Source organism: Oncorhynchus masou, chromosome 15, assembly GCF_036934945.1.
Source record: "Oncorhynchus masou masou isolate Uvic2021 chromosome 15, UVic_Omas_1.1, whole genome shotgun sequence".
Lineage (NCBI taxonomy): Eukaryota > Metazoa > Chordata > Actinopteri > Salmoniformes > Salmonidae > Oncorhynchus > Oncorhynchus masou.
This window is the reverse complement of record NC_088226.1, coordinates 74365819-74388318: the sequence shown is the minus strand read 5'-3', so window position 1 is coordinate 74388318 and position 22500 is coordinate 74365819. Positions and strand designations below refer to the sequence as shown.

The 22500-nt window shown below is 43.8% G+C and overlaps 1 protein-coding gene across 2 annotated transcripts in view; it reads right to left on the bottom strand.

The window, feature by feature from the left end:
- Positions 1–22500, bottom strand: part of stra6 (signaling receptor and transporter of retinol STRA6) — a 173720-nt gene that overhangs the window by 64260 nt on the left and 86960 nt on the right. For both annotated transcript variants that reach the window (XM_064990227.1, XM_064990225.1), the window contains 3 exons: positions 12219–12289; positions 2401–2477; positions 2237–2298 (listed from right to left, as the gene is read on the bottom strand). In XM_064990227.1, the coding sequence (XP_064846299.1) occupies positions 2237–2298; positions 2401–2477; positions 12219–12289 (210 nt within the window). The remainder of the gene's footprint in view (positions 1–2236; positions 2299–2400; positions 2478–12218; positions 12290–22500) is intronic.

Genomic DNA, 22500 nt, shown 5'->3' with positions numbered 1-22500 from the left:
GTACCTATCATAATAATCTGATAGACTACAAAATTAGTAACTGTACAGTACCTATCATAATAATCTGATAGACTACTAGATTAGTACCTGTACAGTACCTATCATAATAATCTGATAGACTACTAGATTAGTACCTGTACAGTACCAATCATAATAATCTGATAGACTACTAGATTAGTTCCTGTATAGTACCAATCATTATAATCTGATAGACTACTAGATTAGTACCTGTACAGTACCTATCATAATAATCTGATAGACTACTAGATTAGTACCTGTACAGTACCTATCATAATAATCTGATAGACTACTAGATTAGTACCTGTACAGTACCTATCATAATAATCTGATAGACTACTAGATTAGTACCTGTACAGTACATATCATAATAATCTGATAGACTACTAGATTAGTACCTGTACAGTACCTATCATAATAATCTGATAGACTACTAGATTAGTACCTGTACAGTACCTATCATAATAATCTGATAGACTACTAGATTAGTACCTGTACAGTACCTATCATAATAATCTGATAGACTACTAGATTAGTACCTGTACAGTACCTATCATAATAATCTGATAGACTACTAGATTAGTACCTGTACAGTACCTATCATAATAATCTGATAGACTACTAGATTAGTACCTGTACAGTACCTATCATAATAATCTGATAGACTACTAGATTAGTACCTGTACAGTACCTATCATAATAATCTGATAGACTACTAGATTAGTACCTGTATAGTACCTATCATAATAATCTGATAGACTACTAGATTAGTACCTGTACAGTACATATCATAATAATCTGATAGACTACTAGATTCGTACCTGTACAGTACCTATCATAATAATCTGATAGACTACTAGATTAGTACCTGTACAGTACCTATCATAATAATCTGATAGACTACTAGATTAGTTCCTGTACAGTACCAATCATAATAATCTGATAGACTACTAGATTAGTACCTGTACAGTCCCTATCATAATAATCTGATAGACTACTAGATTAGTACCTGTACAGTACCTATCATAATAATCTGATAGACTACTAGATTAGTACCTGTACAGTACCAATCATAATAATCTGATAGACTACTAGATTAGTTCCTGTATAGTACCTATCATAATAATCTGATAGACTACTAGATTAGTACCTGTACAGTACCTATCATAATAATCTGATAGACTACTAGATTAGTTCCTGTACAGTACCAATCATAATAATCTGATAGACTACTTGATTAGAACCTGTACAGTACCAATCATAATAATCTGATAGACTACTAGATTAGTTCCTGTATAGTACCAATCATAATAATCTGATAGACTACCACATTAGTACCTATCATAATAATCTGATAGACTACTAGATTAGTACCTGTACAGTACCAATCATAATAATCTGATAGACTACAAAATTAGGTTAGACTAATAAAATACTACTAAATTGATTCAGTTTAAAATAATAAAATCCTAACAAAATGATGTAGGTTAGACTAGTAAAATGATGTAGGTTAGACTAGTAAAATGATGTAGGTTAGACTAGTAAAATGATGTAGGTTAGACTAGTAAAATGATGTAGGTTAGACTAGTAAAATGATGTAGGTTAGACTAGTAAAATGATGTAGGTTAGTAATACAATGATGTAGGTTAGAGTTATATATTGATGTAGGCTAGACTAAAACAATAATGTAGATTAGACTTATAATATGATGTAGGTTAGAGTTATATAATGATGTAGGTTAGACTAATACAATGACGTAGGTTAGACTAATACAATGATGTAGTTTCGACTAATACAATGATGTAGGTTAGTTTTATACAATGATGTAGTTTAGACTAATACAATGATGTAGGTTAGACTAATACAATGACGTAGGTTAGACTAATACAATGACGTAGGTTAGACTAATACAATGACGTAGGTTAGACTAATACAATGATGTAGTTTCGACTAATACAATGATGTAGGTTAGTTTTATACAATGATGTAGTTTAGACTAATACAATGATGTAGGTTAGACTAATACAATGACGTAGGTTAGACTAATACAATGATGTAGGTTAGACTAATACAATGATGTAGGTTAGACTAATACAATGACGTAGGTTAGACTAATACAGTGATGTAGGTTAGACTAATACAATGGCATAGGTTAGACTAATACAATGATGTAGGTTATTCTAATACAATGACGTAGGTTAGGGTAACACATTAGTACCTGGTAAAGAGCGGTAAATGACACTACTCCGGATATCGCCAGCTTCAGGGGAAACCGGAAAACTGTTGGTGAAAAGAAGTGAAAAACATTTGCAGGATTTAGACAGTAAAGGTAGGCTGCTAATACATTATATACCGATGTAGTTATAGTATATATATAGTTACCTTCCTCTGGTATGTAGATGTAGGACTTCACAGCATCAGTTATCCTCTCCACCAGTGTGGGCTTCTCTGTGCTTGTACTGAGGGAAGAGACAGACAGGTTACTTATGCTGAGCGTACAAAACATTCATTAACAACACCTTCCTGATATTGAGTTGAACAACCTCAATTAGTACTGGACATGGACTGTACAAGTTGTCAGAACAACCTCAATTAGTACTAGACATGGACTGTACAAGGTGTCGAAAGTGTTCCACAGGGATGCTGGCCCATGTTGACTCTACAAGGTGTCGAAAGCGTCCCACAGGGATGCTGGCCCATGTTGACTCTAATGCTTCCCACAGTTGTGTCAAGTTGGCTGGATGTCCTTTGGATGGTGGACCATTCCCGATACACAGGAAACTGTTGAGTGTGAAAAACCCAGCAGCTTTGCAGATCTTGACCCAAACTGGTGCACCTGGCACCTACTACCATACTCCATTCAAAGGCACTTAAATATTTTGTCTTGGCCAATCATCCTTTGAAAATTATAAATACACAATCCATGTCTCAATTGTCTCAAGGCTTAAAAATCCTTCTTTAACCCGTCTCCTCCCCTTCATCTACACTGATTGAAGTGGGTTTAACAGGTGACATCAATAAGGGATCATAGCTTTCACCTGGATTCACCTGGTCAGTCAGTCTGGAAAGAGCAGGTGTTCTCAATGCAGGGTTTCCCTCTGTCCCCGTGACCCCAAAGGGGTGAACGTTTGGGTTTTGGACCGCTGAGTAAAATAACTAATCATCAAGCTTTGATCATTTGTATCAGCTGTGTAATGTATGGGATAAATACAAAATGTGCACCTCTTAGGGTCCAGAGCACCAAGTTTGGGAAATGCTGTCTTAATGTTTTGTATACTCAGTGTATATGAGTCTTTGGTTGCGTTTACGCAGGCACAGCTGATCTGATTGGACAAGGACCAATTTGTGAAAAAAATATTCAAATTGGGAAAGACAGAGTACAGGTCAGGGTTCAAAAGCCGCAGGCAGAACAGCAGAAACTGGATCAGCAGCACGACCAGGTGGACTGGGGACAGGGACAGCCAGGAGTCATCAGGTCAGGTGGTTTGCAATAATAGTGTTTAATATGATATGTGAATGACAACCTCATCTCTGTACACCACACAATTATCTGTAAGGTCCAGTGGTGTAAAATACTTCAATAAAAATACTTTCAATTAGTTTTTTTGGGTATCTGTATTTTACTATTTATATTTTTAACAACTTTTACTTCACTACATTCCTAAAGAACATAATGTAATTTTTACTCCATACATTTTCACTGACACCCAAAAGTACTCCTTACATTGTGAATGCTTAAACAGGACAGAAACATGGTCCAATTCACACACTTATCAAGAGAACATCCCTGGTCATCCCTACTGCCTCTGATCTGGAGGACTCACTAAACAGAGAACATCCCTGGTCATCCCTACCGCCTCTGATCTGGAGGACTCACTAAACAGAGAACATCCCTGGTCATCCCTACTGACTCTGATCTGGGCGACTCACTAAACAGAGAACATCCCTGGTCATCCCTACTGCCTCTGATCTGGAGGACTCACTAAACAGAGAACATCCCTGGTCATCCCTACTGCCTCTGATCTGGAGGACTCACTAAACAGAGAACATCCCTGGTCATCCCTACTGCCTCTGATCTGGTGGACTCACTAAACAGAGAACCTCCCTAGTCATCCCTACTGACTCTGATCTGGAGGACTCACTAAACAGAGAACATCCCTGGTCATCCCTACTGCCTCTGATCTGGAGGACTCACTAAACAGAGAACATCCCTGGTCATCCCTACTGACTCTGATCTGGAGGACTCACTAAACACAAATGTTTAGTTTGTAAATTATGTCTTGAGTGTTGGTGTGTGCCCCTGGCTATCCAAAAATATTTTTTTAAACCGTTTGCTTAAGAAATGTGAAAAGTTACTTTTGATGCTTAAGTATATTCAAAACTGAAAACTTTGACTTTAAGTAGTATTTACCTGGTTAACTTTCATTTTTACTTGAGTCATTTTCTATTGTATCTTTACTTTTACTCAAGTATGACAATTGAGGGCTTTTTCCACCACTGGTGAGGTCCCTCTGTCGAGCAATGAATTTCAAACACAGATTCATTCAAAACCACAGAGGTTTTCCAATGCCTCGTAAAAAGAATGGCACCTATTGGTAGATGGGTAAAAAAAAAAGCTGACATTGAATATCCCTTTGAGCATGGTGAAGTTAATAATTTACACTATGGATGGTGTATCAATACACCCAGTCACTACAAAGATACAGGCGTCCTTCCTAACTCAGTTGCCGGAGAGGAGGGAAACTGCTCAGGGATTTCACAATGAGGCCAATGGTGACTTTAAAACAGTTACAGAGTTTAATGGCTGTGACAGGAGAAAACTGATCGATCAAATACATTGTAGTTACTCCACAATACAAACCTAATTGACAGAGTGAAAAGAAGGAAGCCTGTACAGAACAAATAATATTGCAAAACATACATCCTGTTTACAAGGCACTAAAGTAATACTGCAAAAAATTTGTCATGAAATTCACTTTTTGTCCTGAATACAAAAGTGTTATGTTTGGTGCAAATCCAATAAAAGACATTACTCAGTACAACTCTCCTTTTTTCAAGCATAGTGGTGGCTGCATCATGTTGTGGGTATGATTGTAATCGTTAAGGACTGTGGAGTTTTTCAGGATAAAAAAGAAACAGAATTGAGCTAAGCACAGGCAAAATCCTAGATGAAAAGCTGGTTCAGTCGGCTTACCAACAGACATTTGGATATGAATAAACCTTTCAGCAGGACAATGCCCTTAAACACAAGGCCAAATTACCCATAAAGACTCACAGCTGTTATCACTGCCAAAGGTGCATCTACAAAGTTTTGACCCAGGGATGTGAATACTTATGAAAATGAGACATTTCTGTATGTAATTTCCAATTAATGTGCAAAAATAAAAATAAAAAGATGTTTAACTTTGTCATTATGGGGTATTGAGTGTATATTGTTTAAAATAAAAATATTAAATCCATTTTGAATTCAGGGTGTAACAAAAAAATTAGGTAGAATAAGTCAACGGGTGTGAATACCTTCTGAAAGCTCTGTACTGATTGTGTTTTTAAATGCTTTTTAGATCAAAGACAATAATGTAACATGCTCTGTGTATGGATTATATCATGACCCATGTCCATACAGAACACATATTGTTCCTATGTAACTGTTTGACCCATGTCCATACAGAACACATATTGTTCCTATGTAACTGTATAATTTGACCCATGTCCATACAGAACACATATTGTTCCTATGTAACTGTATAATTTGACCCATGTCCATACAGAACACATATTGTTCCTATGTAACTGTATAATTTGACCCATGTCCATACAGAACACATATTGTTCATATGTAACTGTATAATTTGACCCATGTCCATACAGAACACATATTGTTCCTATGTAACTGTATATCATGACCCATGTCCATACAGAACACATATTGTTCCTATGTAACTGTATATCATGACCCATGTCCATACAGAACACATATTGTTCCTATGTAACTGTATAATTTGACCCATGTCCATACAGAACACATATTGTTCCTATGTAACTGTTTGACCCATGTCCATACAGAACACATATTGTTCCTATGTAACTGTATAATTTGACCCATGTCCATACAGAACACATATTGTTCCTATGTAACTGTATATCATGACCCATGTCCATACAGAACACATATTGTTCCTATGTAACTGCCACACAATCTTCCTACTGTATGATCATATCTCCCTGTGTGGTCACTTCCTGGTAAAGCCCAACAGGTTTCCAGCCAATACGGTATCTCCTGTGAGTCACAATGAGGCCAACAGAACAACTATTCAACAACCTTTACACTCCTTTCCCCTCTCCTCCTCTCCTTCCTGTCCTCTTATCCTCCTCCTGTCCTCTTATCCTCTTATCCTCTTATCCTCCTGTCCTCTTATCCTCTTATCCTCTTATCCTCCTCTCCTCTTATCCTCTTATCCTCCTGTCCTCCTGTCCTCCTGTCCTCTTATCCTCCTGTCCTCCTGTCCTCCTGTCCTCCTGTCCTCTTATCCTCCTGTCCTCTTATCCTCCTGTCCTCCTGTCCTCTTATCCTCCTGTCCTCCTGTCCTCTTATCCTCCTGTCCTCTTATCCTCCTGTCCTCCTGTCCTCTTATCCTCCTGTCCTCTTATCCTCCTGTCCTCTTATCCTCCTGTCCTCCTGTCCTCTTATCCTCCTGTCCTCTTATCCTCCTGTCCTCTTATCCTCCTGTCCTCCTGTCCTCTTATCCTCCTGTCCTCTTATCCTCCTGTCCTCTTATCCTCTTATCCTCCTGTCCTCTTATCCTCCTGTCCTCCTGTCCTCTTATCCTCCTGTCCCCCTGTCCTCTTCTCATCCTGTCCTCTTATCCTCCTCTCCTCCTCTCCTCCTGTCCTCTTATCCTCCTGTCCTCTTATCCTCCTCTCCTCCTCTCATCCTGTCCTCTTATCCTCCTCTCCTCCTCTCCTCCTGTCCTCTTATCCTCCTGTCCTCTTATCCTCCTCTCCTCCTCTCCTCTTGTCCTCTTATCCTCCTCTCCTTCTCCTGTCCTCTTATCCTCCTCTCCTCCTGTCCTCTTATCCTCCTGTCCTCCTGTCCTCTTATCCTCCTCTCCTCTTATCCTCCTCTCCTCCTCTCCTTCTCCTGTCCTCTTATCCTCCTCTCCTCCTCTCCTCCTGTCCTCTTATCCTCCTGTCCTCTTATCCTCCTCTCCTCCTCTCCTCTTATCCTCTTATCCTCCTCTCCTTCTCCTGTCCTCTTATCCTCCTCTCCTCCTGTCCTCTTGTCCTCTTATCCTCCTGTCCTCCTGTCCTCTTATCCTCCTCTCCTTCTCCTGTCCTCTTATCCTCCTCTCCTCCTGTCCTCTTGTCCTCTTATCCTCCTGTCCTCTTGTCCTCTTATCCTCCTGTCCTCCTGTCCTCTTATCCTCCTCTCCTTCTCCTGTCCTCTTATCCTCCTCTCCTTCTCCTGTCCTCTTATCCTCCTGTCCTCTTGTCCTCTTATCCTCCTGTCCTCCTGTCCTCTTATCCTCCTCTCCTTCTCCTGTCCTCTTATCCTCCTGTCCTCTTGTCCTCTTGTCCTCTTATCCTCCTGTCCTCTTATCCTCCTCTCCTCCTCTCCTCCTGTCCTCTTATCCTCCTCTCCTTCTCCTGTCCTCTTATCCTCCTCTCCTCCTCTCCTCCTGTCCTCTTATCCTCCCTCCTCCTCTCCTCCTGTCCTCTTATCCTCCCTCCTCCTCTCCTCCTGTCCTCTTATCCTCCTCTCCTTCTCCTGTCCTCTTATCCTCCTCTCCTCCTCTCCTCCTGTCCTCTTATCCTCCTCTCCTTCTCCTGTCCTCTTATCCTCCTCTCCTCCTCTCCTCCTGTCCTCTTATCCTCCCTCCTCCTCTCCTCCTCTCCTCCTCTCCTCTTATCCTCCCTCCTCCTCTCCTCCTCTCCTCCTCTCCTCCTGTCCTCTTATCCTCCCTCCTCCTCTCCTCCTGTCCTCTTATCCTCCCTCCTCCTCTCCTCCTGTCCTCTTATCCTCCTCTCCTTCTCCTGTCCTCTTGTCCTCCTCTCCTCCTGTCCTCTTATCCTCCTCTCCTCCTGTCCTCTTATCCTCCTCTCCTCCTGTCCTCTTATCCTCCCTCCTCCTCTCCTCCTGTCCTCTTATCCTCCTCTCCTCCTGTCCTCTTATCCTCCCTCCTCCTCTCCTCCTGTCCTCTTATCCTCCTCTCCTTCTCCTGTCCTCTTATCCTCCTCTCCTCCTGTCCTCTTATCCTCCTCTCCTCCTGTCCTCTTATCCTCCTCTCCTCCTCTCCTCTTATCCTCCCTCCTCCTCTCCTCCTCTCCTCCTCTCCTCCTGTCCTCTTATCCTCCCTCCTCCTCTCCTCCTGTCCTCTTATCCTCCCTCCTCCTCTCCTCCTGTCCTCTTATCCTCCTCTCCTTCTCCTGTCCTCTTATCCTCCTCTCCTCCTGTCCTCTTATCCTCCTCTCCTCCTGTCCTCTTATCCTCCTCTCCTCCTGTCCTCTTATCCTCGCTCCTCCTCTCCTCCTGTCCTCTTATCCTCCCTCCTCCTCTCCTCCTGTCCTCTTATCCTCCTCTCCTCCTGTCCTCTTATCCTCCTCTCCTCCTGTCCTCTTATCCTCCTCCTGTCCTCTTTTCCTCCTCTCATCCTGTCCTCTTTTCCTCCTCTCATCCTGTCCTCTTATCCTCCTCTCCTCCTCTCATCCTGTCCTCTTATCCTCCTCTCCTCCTCTCATCCTGTCCTCTTATCCTCCTCTTCTCCTGTCCTCTTATCCTCCTCCTGTCCTCTTTTCCTCCTCTCCTTCTCCTGTCCTCTTTTCCTCTTGTCATTGAATGTTTTGCAAAATTTTTATTATGTACAGGCTTCCTACTTTTCAGTCTGTCAATTAGGTAAGTGGATCAACAACATTCAAAGTGGGACTTTTCCTTTATGTGGAGATGTTTCAGTGAGAATGTTTTGAGAATGTTCCATGGAATGACCCTGGATGTCACGTTCTGACCTTTATTTCCTTTGTTTTGTCTTTATTTAGTATGGTCAGGGCGTGAGTTGGGTGGGCAGTCTATGTTTGATTTTCTATGATTTGGGATTTCTATGTTTCGGCCTAGTATGGTTCTCAATCAGAGGCAGGTGTCATTAGTTGTCTCTGATTGAGAATCATACTTAGGTAGCCTGGGTTGCACTGTTTGTTTGTGGGTGATTGTCTATGTTGATCGCTTGTTTCAGTGCAGCTCGCATTAGCTTCACTCTTCAGATGAAGAGGAGGACGACCGTGACACTGGAAATAACTCTATTCTAGAATTGGAATGACTCTGGAAAGGACTCTCTATTCTAGAATGCTCCATGGAATGACTCTAGAAAGAACTCTCTATTCTAGAATGCTCCATGGAATGACTCTGTAAAGAACCCTCTATTCTAGAATGCTCCAAGGAATGACTCTGGAAATAACTCTATTCTAGAATTCTACATTGGAATGACTCTGGAAAGAACTCTCTATTCTAGAATGCTCCATGGAATGACTCTAGAAATAACTCTCTATTCTAGAATGCTCCATGGAATGACTCTGGAAAGAACTCTCTATTCTAGAATGCTCCATGGAATGACTCTGTAAAGAACCCTCTATTCTAGAATGCTCCAAGGAATGACTCTGGAAATAACTCTATTCTAGAATTCTACATTGGAATGACTCTGGAAAGAACTCTCTATTCTAGAATGCTCCATGGAATGACTCTAGAAATAACTCTCTATTCTAGAATGCTCCATGGAATGACTCTGGAAAGAACTCTCTATTCTAGAATGCTCCATGGAATGACTCTGTAAAGAACCCTCTATTCTAGAATGCTCCAAGGAATGACTCTGGAAATAACTCTATTCTAGAATTCTACATTGGAATGACTCTGGAAAGAACTCTCTATTCTAGAATGCTCCATGGAATGACTCTAGAAATAACTCTCTATTCTAGAATGCTCCATGGAATGACTCTGGAAAGAACTCTCTATTCTAGAATGCTCCATGGGATGAATCTAGAAATAACTCACTATTCTAGAATCCTCCATGGAATGACTTGGGAAGAATTCTCTATTCTAGAATGCTCCACGGAATGACTCTGGGAAGAATTCTCTATTCTAGAATGCTCCACGGAATGACTCTGGGAAGAATTCTCTATTCTAGAATTCTCCATGGAATGACTCTGGAAAGAACTCACTATTCTAGAATCCTCCATGGAATAACTCTGGAAATAACTGTCTATTCCTAAATGCTCCAAGGAATGACTCTGGAAAGAACTCTATTTTAGAATGTTTTTTATTTTATTTTTAATTTTACCTTTATTTTACTAGGCAAGTCAGTTAAGAACGAATTCTTATTTTCAATGACGGCCTAGGAACAGTGGGTTAACTGCCTGTTCAGGGGCAGAACGACAGATTTGTACCTCGTCAGCTCGAGGATTCGAACCTGCAACCTTTCGGTTACTATTCCAACGCTCTAACCACTAGGCTACCCTGCCGCCCCATGTACAATGGAATGACTCTGGAAAGGACGTTCTATTCTAGAATGCTCCGTGGACTGACTCTGTGAAGAACTCTCTATTCTAGACTGCTCCGTGGACTGACTCTGTGAAGAAGTCTCTATTCTGAATGCTCCGTGGACTGACTCTGTGAAGAACTCTCTATTCTAGACTGCTCCGTGGACTGACTCTGTGAAGAAGTCTCTATTCTGAATGCTCCTTGGACTGACTCTGTGAAGAACTCTCTATTCTAGACTGCTCCTTGGACTGACTCTGTGAAGAACTCTCTATTCTAGACTGCTCCGTGGACTGACTCTGTGAAGAACTCTCTATTCTAGACTGCTCCTTGGACTGACTCTGTGAAGAACTCTCTATTCTAGACTGCTCCTTGGACTGACTCTGGAAAGAACTCACTATTCTAGACTGCTCCTTGGACTGACTCTGTGAAGAACTCTCTATTCTAGACTGCTCCGTGGACTGACTCTGTGAAGAACTCTCTATTCTAGACTGCTCCGTGGACTGACTCTGTGAAGAACTCTCTATTCTAGACTGCTCCTTGGACTGACTCTGTGAAGAACTCTCTATTCTAGACTGCTCCGTGGACTGACTCTGTGAAGAACTCTCTATTCTAGACTGCTCCTTGGACTGACTCTGGGAAGAATTCTCTATTCTAGAATTCTCCATGGAATGACTCTGGAAAGAAATCACTATTCTAGAATCCTCCATGGAATTACTCTGGAAATAACTGTCTATTCCTAAATGCTCCAAGGAATGCCTCTGGAAAGAACTCTCTATTTTAGAATGTTTTTTATTTTATTTTTAATTTTACCTTTATTTTACTAGGCAAGTCAGTTAAGAACAAATTCTTATTTTCAATGACGGCCTAGGAACAGTGGGTTAACTGCCTGTTCAGGGGCAGAACGACAGATTTGTACCTCGTCAGCTCGAGGATTCGAACCTGCAACCTTTCGGTTACTATTCCAACGCTCTAACCACTAGGCTACTCTACCGCCCCATGTACAATGGAATGACCCTGGAAAGGACGTTCTATTCTATAATGCTCCTTGGACTGACTCTGTGAAGAACTCTCTATTCTAGAATGCTCCATGGACTGACTCTGTGAATAACTCTCTATTCTAGAATGCTCCGTGGACTGACTCTGTGAAGAACTCTCTATTCTAGAATGCTCCATGGACTGACTCTGTGAAGAAGTCTCTATTCTAGACTGCTCCTTGGACTGACTCTGTGAAGAACTCTCTATTCTGAATGCTCCATGGAATGACCCTCTATTCTAGAACATGTGTGTGCATGGTGTCTGGCCAGGATGGGTTACTATAATGGATATTCATGTTATGTGCATTGTGTCTGGCTATTCTGAGCTCCATTGGAAAAAGGACTATCTGATATGAAAAGCAAATCAGCTCGAATAATGTTCCTCTTTCTAAACTGGGTTGGAGGGTGAAACCCCCTGCTTGTTCCAACAAGTAATTTGTATGCTATTTCTGAAGGTGATTTTGCTGCCAGTTACTGAAGGCATTCCTAATCCTAACCCTGTCTGTTGGCAGCAGTGGCTCGCTTCCTGGCCAGGAACACTCTGCTTCAAGAGATGTCATAGCTCATAGCATATCAGAAGGATGTTTGAGACAGGGGTGGATTTGCCAAAACAGTCAATGTGGGGACAAAGCAATGTTTCTGACCTGGTTTTAGAAGGCTTCTTCTTCTTTAGTATATTCTTGACGTAGTCATTGTAGTAGCTGCTGCTCAGGTCCTGCAGTAATAAAACACAGGATGTGAGGAAAATGGGACAGTTTGAAACATATCTGTATTCATTTTGCTACTGTAAATGTTATCAGGGTTGGAGTCAATTCTACGACCTCAAGGCCAGTCTGAATTTGTTCGGCCTATCAGCTGTCACGACCTCAAGGCCAGTCTGAATTTGTTCGGCCTATCAGCTGTCACGACCTCAAGGCCAGTCTGAATCTGTTTGGCCTATCAGCTGCCACGACCTCAAGGCCAGTCTGAATTTGTTCGGCCTATCAGCTGTCACGACCTCAAGGCCAGTCTGAATCTGTTTGGCCTATCAGCTGCCACGACCTCAAGGCCAGTCTGAATCTGTTTGGCCTATCAGCTGCCACGACCTCAAGGCCAGTCTGAATCTGTTCGGCCTATCAGCTGCCACGACCTCAAGGCCAGTCTGAATCTGTTTGGCCTATCAGCTGCCACGACCTCAAGGCCAGTCTGAATTTGTTCGGCCTATCAGCTGTCACGACCTCAAGGCCAGTCTGAATTTGTTCGGCCTATCAGCTGTCACGACCTCAAGGCCAGTCTGAATCTGTTTGGCCTATCAGCTGCCACGACCTCAAGGCCAGTCTGAATCTGTTTGGCCTATCAGCTGCCACGACCTCAAGGCCAGTCTGAATCTGTTCGGCCTATCAGCTGCCACGACCTCAAGGCCAGTCTGAATCTGTTTGGCCTATCAGCTGCCACGACCTCAAGGCCAGTCTGAATCTGTTCGGCCTATCAGCTGCCACGACCTCAAGGCCAGTCTGAATCTGTTTGGCCTATCAGCTGCCACGACCTCAAGGCCAGTCTGAATCTGTTCGGCCTATCAGCTGCCACGACCTCAAGGCCAGTCTGAATCTGTTCGGCCTATCAGCTGCCATGACCTCAAGGCCAGTCTGAATCTGTTTGGCCTATCAGCTGTCACGACCTCAAGGCCAGTCTGAATCTGTTCGGCCTATCAGCTGCCATGACCTCAAGGCCAGTCTGAATCTGTTTGGCCTATCAGCTGCCACGACCTCAAGGCCAGTCTGAATCTGTTCGGCCTATCAGCTGCCACGACCTCAAGGCCAGTCTGAATCTGTTCGGCCTATCAGCTGTCACGACCTCAAGGCCAGTCTGAGATGATCACCATAATGAACAGCAGCATTGTTGCTACCTCTGTGGGAACAACAACTACATAACACAACAACCTGTCATTCATAACCCGATCAGTGGCATAACCTAAACCAATGACCTCAGAGCAGATTACTACCATCAGGACTGTGTTCCAAAGGGCACCCTGTTCTCCATATGGGGGAATCTACAGATTACTACCATCAGGACTGTGTTCCAAAGGGCACCCTGTTCTCCATATGGGGGAATCTACAGATTACTACGATCAGGACTGTGTTCCAAAGGGCACCCTGTTCTCCATATGGGGGAATCTACAGATTACTATGATCAGGACTGTGTTCCAAAGGACACCCTGTTCTCCATAAGGGGGAATCTACAGATTACTATGATCAGGACTGTGTTCCAAAGGGCACCCTGTTCTCCATATGGGGGAATCTACAGATTACTACCATCAGGACTGTGTTCCAAAGGGCACCCTGTTCTCCATATGGGGAATCTACAGATTACTACCATCAGGACTGTGTTCCAAAGGGCACCCTGTTCTCCATATGGGGGAATCTACAGATTACTACCATCAGGACTGTGTTCCAAAGGGCACCCTGTTCTCCATATGGGGGAATCTACAGATTACTACGATCAGGACTGTGTTCCAAAGGGCACCCTGTTCTCCATATGGGGGAATCTACATATTACTACCATCAGGACTGTGTTCCAAAGGGCACCCTGTTCTCCATATGGGGGAATCTACAGATTACTACCATCAGGACTGTGTTCCAAAGGGCACCCTGTTCTCCATATGGGGGAATCTACAGATTACTACCATCAGGACTGTGTTCCAAAGGGCACCCTGTTCTCCATATGGGGGAATCTACAGATTACTACCATCAGGACTGTGTTCCAAAGGGCACCCTGTTCTCCATATGGGGGAATCTACAGATTACTACCATCAGGACTGTGTTCCAAAGGACACCCTGTTCTCCATATGGGGGAATCTACAGATTACTACCATCAGGACTGTGTTCCAAAGGACACCCTGTTCTCCATATGGGGGAATCTACAGATTACTACCATCAGGACTGTGTTCCAAAGGGCACCCTGTTCTCCATATGGGGGAATCTACAGATTACTACCATCAGGACTGTGTTCCAAAGGACACCCTGTTCTCCATATGGGGGAATCTACAGATTACTACCATCAGGACTGTGTTCCAAAGGGCACCCTGTTCTCCATATGGGGGAATCTACAGATTACTACCATCAGGACTGTGTTCCAAAGGGCACCCTGTTCTCCATATGGGGGAATCTACAGATTACTACCATCAGGACTGTGTTCCAAAGGGCACCCTGTTCTCCATATGGGGGAATCTACAGATTACTACCATCAGGACTGTGTTCCAAAGGGCACCCTGTTCTCCATATGGGGGAATCTACAGATTACTACCATCAGGACTGTGTTCCAAAGGGCACCCTGTTCTCCATATGGGGGAATCTACAGATTACTACCATCAGGACTGTGTTCCAAAGGGCACCCTGTTCTCCATAAGGGGGAATCTACAGATTACTACCATCAGGACTGTGTTCCAAAGGGCACCCTGTTCTCCATATGGGGGAATCTACAGATTACTACCATCAGGACTGTGTTCCAAAGGGCACCCTGTTCTCCATATGGGGGAATCTACAGATTACTACCATCAGGACTGTGTTCCAAAGGGCACCCTGTTCTCCATATGGGGGAATCTACAGATTACTATGATCAGGACTGTGTTCCAAAGGGCACCCTGTTCTCCATATGGGGGAATCTACAGATTACTACCATCAGGACTGTGTTCCAAAGGGCACCCTGTTCTCCATATGGGGGAATCTACAGATTACTACGATCAGGACTGTGTTCCAAAGGGCACCCTGTTCTCCATATGGGGGAATCTACATATTCCTACCATCAGGACTGTGTTCCAAAGGGCACCCTGTTCTCCATATGGGGGAATCTACAGATTACTACCATCAGGACTGTGTTCCAAAGGGCACCCTGTTCTCCATATGGGGGAATCTACAGATTACTACCATCAGGACTGTGTTCCAAAGGGCACCCTGTTCTCCATATGGGGGAATCTACAGATTACTACCATCAGGACTGTGTTCCAAAGGGCACCCTGTTCTCCATATGGGGGAATCTACAGATTACTACCATCAGGACTGTGTTCCAAAGGACACCCTGTTCTCCATATGGGGGAATCTACAGATTACTACCATCAGGACTGTGTTCCAAAGGACACCCTGTTCTCCATATGGGGGAATCTACAGATTACTACCATCAGGACTGTGTTCCAAAGGGCACCCTGTTCTCCATATGGGGGAATCTACAGATTACTACCATCAGGACTGTGTTCCAAAGGACACCCTGTTCTCCATATGGGGGAATCTACAGATTACTACCATCAGGACTGTGTTCCAAAGGGCACCCTGTTCTCCATATGGGGGAATCTACAGATTACTACCATCAGGACTGTGTTCCAAAGGGCACCCTGTTCTCCATATGGGGAATCTACAGATTACTACCATCAGGACTGTGTTCCAAAGGGCACCCTGTTCTCCATATGGGGGAATCTACAGATTACTACCATCAGGACTGTGTTCCAAAGGGCACCCTGTTCTCCATATGGGGGAATCTACAGATTACTACCATCAGGACTGTGTTCCAAAGGGCACCCTGTTCTCCATATGGGGGAATCTACAGATTACTACCATCAGGACTGTGTTCCAAAGGGCACCCTGTTCTCCATAAGGGGGAATCTACAGATTACTACCATCAGGACTGTGTTCCAAAGGGCACCCTGTTCTCCATATGGGGGAATCTACAGATTACTACCATCAGGACTGTGTTCCAAAGGGCACCCTGTTCTCCATATGGGGGAATCTACAGATTACTACCATCAGGACTGTGTTCCAAAGGGCACCCTGTTCTCCATATGGGGGAATCTACAGATTACTACCATCAGGACTGTGTTCCAAAGGGCACCCTGTTCTCCATATGGGGGAATCTACAGATTACTACCATCAGGACTGTGTTCCAAAGGGCACCCTGTTCTCCATATGGGGGAATCTACAGATTACTATGATCAGGACTGTGTTCCAAAGGGCACCCTGTTCTCCATATGGGGGAATCTACAGATTACTACCATCAGGACTGTGTTCCAAAGGGCACCCTGTTCTCCATAAGGGGGAATCTACAGATTACTACCATCAGGACTGTGTTCCAAAGGGCACCCTGTTCTCCCTATGGGGGAATCTACAGATTACTACCATCAGGACTGTGTTCCAAAGGGCACCCTGTTCTCCATATGGGGGAATCTACAGATTACTACGATCAGGACTGTGTTCCAAAGGGCACCCTGTTCTCCATAAGGGGAATCTACAGATTACTACCATCAGGACTGTGTTCCAAAGGGCACCCTGTTCTCCATATGGGGGAATCTACAGATTACTATGATCAGGACTGTGTTCCAAAGGGCACCCTGTTCTCCATATGGGGGAATCTACAGATTACTACCATCAGGACTGTGTTCCAAAGGGCACCCTGTTCTCCATATGGGGTAATCTACAGATTACTACCATCAGGACTGTGTTCCAAAGGGCACCCTGTTCTCCATATGGGGGAATCTACAGATTACTATGATCAGGACTGTGTTCCAAAGGGCACCCTGTTCTCCATATGGGGGAATCTACAGATTACTACCATCAGGACTGTGTTCCAAAGGGCACCCTGTTCTCCATATGGGGGAATCTACAGATTACTACCATCAGGACTGTGTTCCAAAGGGCACCCTGTTCTCCATATGGGGGAATCTACAGATTACTATGATCAGGACTGTGTTCCAAAGGGCACCCTGTTCTCCATATGGGGGAATCTACAGATTACTACCATCAGGACTGTGTTCCAAAGGGCACCCTGTTCTCCATAAGGGGGAATCTACAGATTACTACCATCAGGACTGTGTTCCAAAGGGCACCCTGTTCTCCCTATGGGGGAATCTACAGATTACTACCATCAGGACTGTGTTCCAAAGGGCACCCTGTTCTCCATATGGGGAATCTACAGATTACTACCATCAGGACTGTGTTCCAAAGGGCACCCTGTTCTCCATAAGGGGGAATCTACAGATTACTACCATCAGGACTGTGTTCCAAAGGGCACCCTGTTCTCCATATGGGGGAATCTACAGATTACTATGATCAGGACTGTGTTCCAAAGGGCACCCTGTTCTCCATATGGGGGAATCTACAGATTACTACCATCAGGACTGTGTTCCAAAGGGCACCCTGTTCTCCATATGGGGGAATCTACAGATTACTACCATCAGGACTGTGTTCCAAAGGGCACCCTGTTCTCCATATGGGGGAATCTACAGATTACTATGATCAGGACTGTGTTCCAAAGGGCACCCTGTTCTCCATATGGGGGAATCTACAGATTACTACCATCAGGACTGTGTTCCAAAGGGCACCCTGTTCTCCATATGGGGGAATCTACAGATTACTATGATCAGGACTGTGTTCCAAAGGGCACCCTGTTCTCCATATGGGGGAATCTACAGATTACTACCATCAGGACTGTGTTCCAAAGGACACCCTGTTCTCCATATGGGGGAATCTACAGATTACTACCATCAGGACTGTGTTCCAAAGGGCACCCTGTTCTCCATATGGGGGAATCTACAGAAGAGGTGCCCCCCCCCCCAAAAAAAATGTGGGACATTTTTTTTTACATCATGTTATATTTATATAACAGAAAGTCATTGTTTATAGACATTTTTCTATTGAGAGATGACCGTCCAAAACCCTGACTCCTAAATGCATCATTTCTAGAATTTTTTAACATTGTTTATTTATTTATCCTTTATTTAACTTGCCAAGTCAGTTAAAAAAGTGTTGTCCACATTTTGACGTCACAACCTCTCCCGCATGGCCAACATGTTGAATAGACTGTACACAAACATTTAGTAGAAAATGAGTGAGCAAGTTGATAAATCTTCATGTATTTTTAAAAAGTGTCACCACCGAACATCTAATATATATATATATATATATATATATATATATATAAAAATGTAAAGTAAAGGTTTGGGACTAAAATATATTTTTGCTGGGATGTACATCTGTCTAAATGAAAGCTAGCCAGCCTGATGTTATCTATGGGGATACCTACAGAAACCGGACAAAGGCATTAGGCTGAGGAAACAAAAACGATTTCATTATTATTTACGTTAGCAGATTGAGTTGGACGAACAGAAGTCAAAAATCTAGAACTGACATAATTTATTCCTTTTGGAGGTGTTTGTTGTGTTTTAGTTGTGATTGATAAACATGAATACATGTATTCCTTTTGGAGGTGTTAGTTGTGTTTTAGTTGTGATTTATAACATGAATACATTTATTCCTTTTGGAGGTGTTAGTTGTGTTTTAGTGGTGATTGATAAACATGAATACATTTATTCCTTTTGGAGGTGTTAGTTGTGTTTTAGTTGTGATTGATAAACATGAATACATTTATTCCTTTTGGAGGTGTTTGTTGTGTTTTAGTTGTGATTGATAAACATGAATACATTTATTCCTTTGGAGGTGTTAGTTGTGTTTTAGTTGTGATTGATAAACATAATGTAATGTAAAAACAATCCATTTCTATTAGATGTAACTACTTTCTAAAATTGATCCAAAAATGTTTATTTGAGTGTATGTTGGAAAACGTGCGCTGAAAGTTTGGGAAAAATACTATAAAATGTGTCCCCTAATCCTCTGGTCTACCTGTGTGGATACCTAATCCTCTGGTCTACCTGTGTGGATACCTAATCCTCTGGTCTACCTGTGTGGATACCTAATCCTCTGATCTACCTGTGTGGATACCTAATCCTCTGGTCTACCTGTGCGGATACCTAATCCTCTGGTCTACCTGTGTGGATACCTAATCCTCTGGTCTACCTGTGTGGATACCTAATCCTCTGGTCTACATGTGTGGATACCTAATCCTCTGGTCTACCTGTGTGGATACCTAATCCTCTGGTCTACCTGTGTGGATACCTAATCCTCTGGTCTACCTGTGTGGATACCTAATCCTCTGGTCTACCTGTGTGGATACCTAATCCTCTGGTCTACCTGTGTGGATACCTAATCCTCTGGTCTACCTGTGTGGATACCTAATCCTCTGGTCTACCTGTGTGGATACCTAATCCTCTGGTCTACCTGTGTGGATACCTAATCCTCTGGTCTACCTGTGTGGATACCTAATCCTCTGGTCTACCTGTGCGGATACCTAATCCTCTGGTCTACCTGTGCGGATACCTAATCCTCTGGTCTACCTGTGTGGATACCTAATCCTCTGGTCTACCTGTGTGGATACCTAATCCTCTGGTCTACCTGTGTGGATACCTAATCCTCTGGTCTACCTGTGTGGATACCTAATCCTCTGGTCTACCTGTGTGGATACCTAATCCTCTGGTCTACCTGTGTGGATACCTAATCCTCTGGTTTACCTGTGTGGATACCTAATCCTCTGGTCTACCTGTGTGGATACCTAATCCTCTGGTCTACCTGTGTGGATACCTAATCCTCTGGTCTACCTGTGTGGATACCTAATCCTCTGGTCTACCTGTGTGGATACCTAATCCTCTGGTCTACCTGTGTGGATACCTAATCCTCTAGTCTACCTGTGTGGATACCTAATCCTCTGGTCTACCTGTGTGGATACCTAATCCTCTGGTCTACCTGTGTGGATACCTAATCCTCTGGTCTACCTGTGTGGATACCTAATCCTCTGGTCTACCTGTGTGGATACCTAATCCTCTAGTCTACATTTACATTTACATTTACATTTAAGTCATTTAGCAGACGCTCTTATCCAGAGCGACTTACAAATTGGTGAATTCACCTTCTGACATCTACCTGTGTGGATACCTAATCCTCTGGTCTACCTGTGTGGATACCTAATCCTCTGGTCTACCTGTGTGGATACCTAATCCTCTGGTCTACCTGTGTGGATACCTAATCCTTCGGTCTACCTGTGTGGATACCTAATCCTCTGGTCTACCTGTGTGGATACCTAATCCTCTGGTCTACCTGTGTGGATACCTAATCCTCTAGTCTACCTGTGTGGATACCTAATCCTCTGGTCTACCTGTGTGGATACCTAATCCTCTGGTCTACCTGTGTGGATACCTAATCCTCTGGTCTACCTGTGTGGATACCTAATCCTTCGGTCTACCTGTGTGGATACCTAATCCTCTGGTCTACCTGTGTGGATACCTAATCCTCTGGTCTACCTGTGTGGATACCTAATCCTCTGGTCTACCTGTGTGGATACCTAATCCTCTAGTCTACCTGTGTGGATACCTAATCCTCTGGTCTACCTGTGCGGATACCTAATCCTCTGGTCTACCTGTGTGGATACCTAATCCTCTGGTCTACCTGTGTGGATACCTAATCCTCTGGTCTACCTGTGTGGATACCTAATCCTCTGGTCTACCTGTGTGGATACCTAATCCTTCGGTCTACCTGTGTGGATACCTAATCCTCTGGTCTACCTGTGTGGATACCTAATCCTCTGGTCTACCTGTGTGGATACCTAATCCTCTGGTCTACCTGTGCGGATACCTAATCCTCTGGTCTACCTGTGCGGATACCTAATCCTCTGGTCTACCTGTGTGGATACCTAATCCTCTGGTCTACCTGTGTGGATACCTAATCCTCTGGTCTACCTGTGCGGATACCTAATCCTCTGGTCTACCTGTGCGGATACCTAATCCTCTGGTCTACCTGTGCGGATACCTAATCCTCTGGTCTACCTGTGTGGATACCTAATCCTCTGGTCTACCTGTGTGGATACCTAATCCTCTGGTCTACCTGTGTGGATACCTAATCCTCTGGTCTACCTGTGTGGACACCTAATCCTTCGGTCTACCTGTGTGGATACCTAATCCTCTGGTCTACCTGTGTGGATACCTAATCCTCTGGTCTACCTGTGTGGATACCTTATCCTCTGGTCTACCTGTGTGGATACCTAATCCTCTGGTCTACCTGTGTGGATACCTAATCCTCTGGTCTACCTGTGTGGATACCTAATCCTCTGGTCTACCTGTGTGGATACCTAATCCTCTGGTCTACCTGTGTGGATACCTAATCCTCTGGTCTACCTGTGTGGATACCTAATCCTCTGGTCTACCTGTGTGGATACTTAATCCTCTGGTCTACCTGTGTGGATACCTAATCCTCTGGTCTACCTGTGTGGAAACCTAATCCTCTGGTCTATCTGTGTGGATACCTAATCCTCTGGTCTACCTGTGTGGATACCTAATCCTCTGGTCTACCTGTGTGGATACCTAATCCTCTGGTCTACCTGTGTGGATACCTAATCCTCTGGTCTACCTGTGTGGATACCTAATCCTCTAGTCTACCTGTGTGGATACCAAATCCTCTGGTCTACCTGTGTGGATACCTAATCCTCTGGTCTACCTGTGTGGATACCTAATCCTCTGGTCTACCTGTGTGGATACTTAATCCTCTGGTCTACCTGTGTGGATACCTAATCCTCTGGTCTACCTGTGTGGATACCTAATCCTCTGGTCTACCTGTGTGGATACCTAATCCTCTGGTCTACCTGTGTGGATACCTAATCCTCTGGTCTACCTGTGTGGATACCTAATCCTCTGGTCTACCTGTGTGGATACCTAATCCTCTGGTCTACCTGTGTGGATACCTAATCCTCTGGTCTACCTGTGTGGATACCTAATCCTCTGGTCTACCTGTGTGGATACCTAATCCTCTGGTCTACCTGTGTGGATACTTAATCCTCTGGTCTACCTGTGTGGATACCTAATCCTCTGGTCTACCTGTGTGGAAACCTAATCCTCTGGTCTATCTGTGTGGATACCTAATCCTCTGGTCTACCTGTGTGGATACCTAATCCTCTGGTCTACCTGTGTGGATACCTAATCCTCTGGTCTACCTGTGTGGATACCTAATCCTCTGGTCTACCTGTGTGGATACCTAATCCTCTAGTCTACCTGTGTGGATACCAAATCCTCTGGTCTACCTGTGT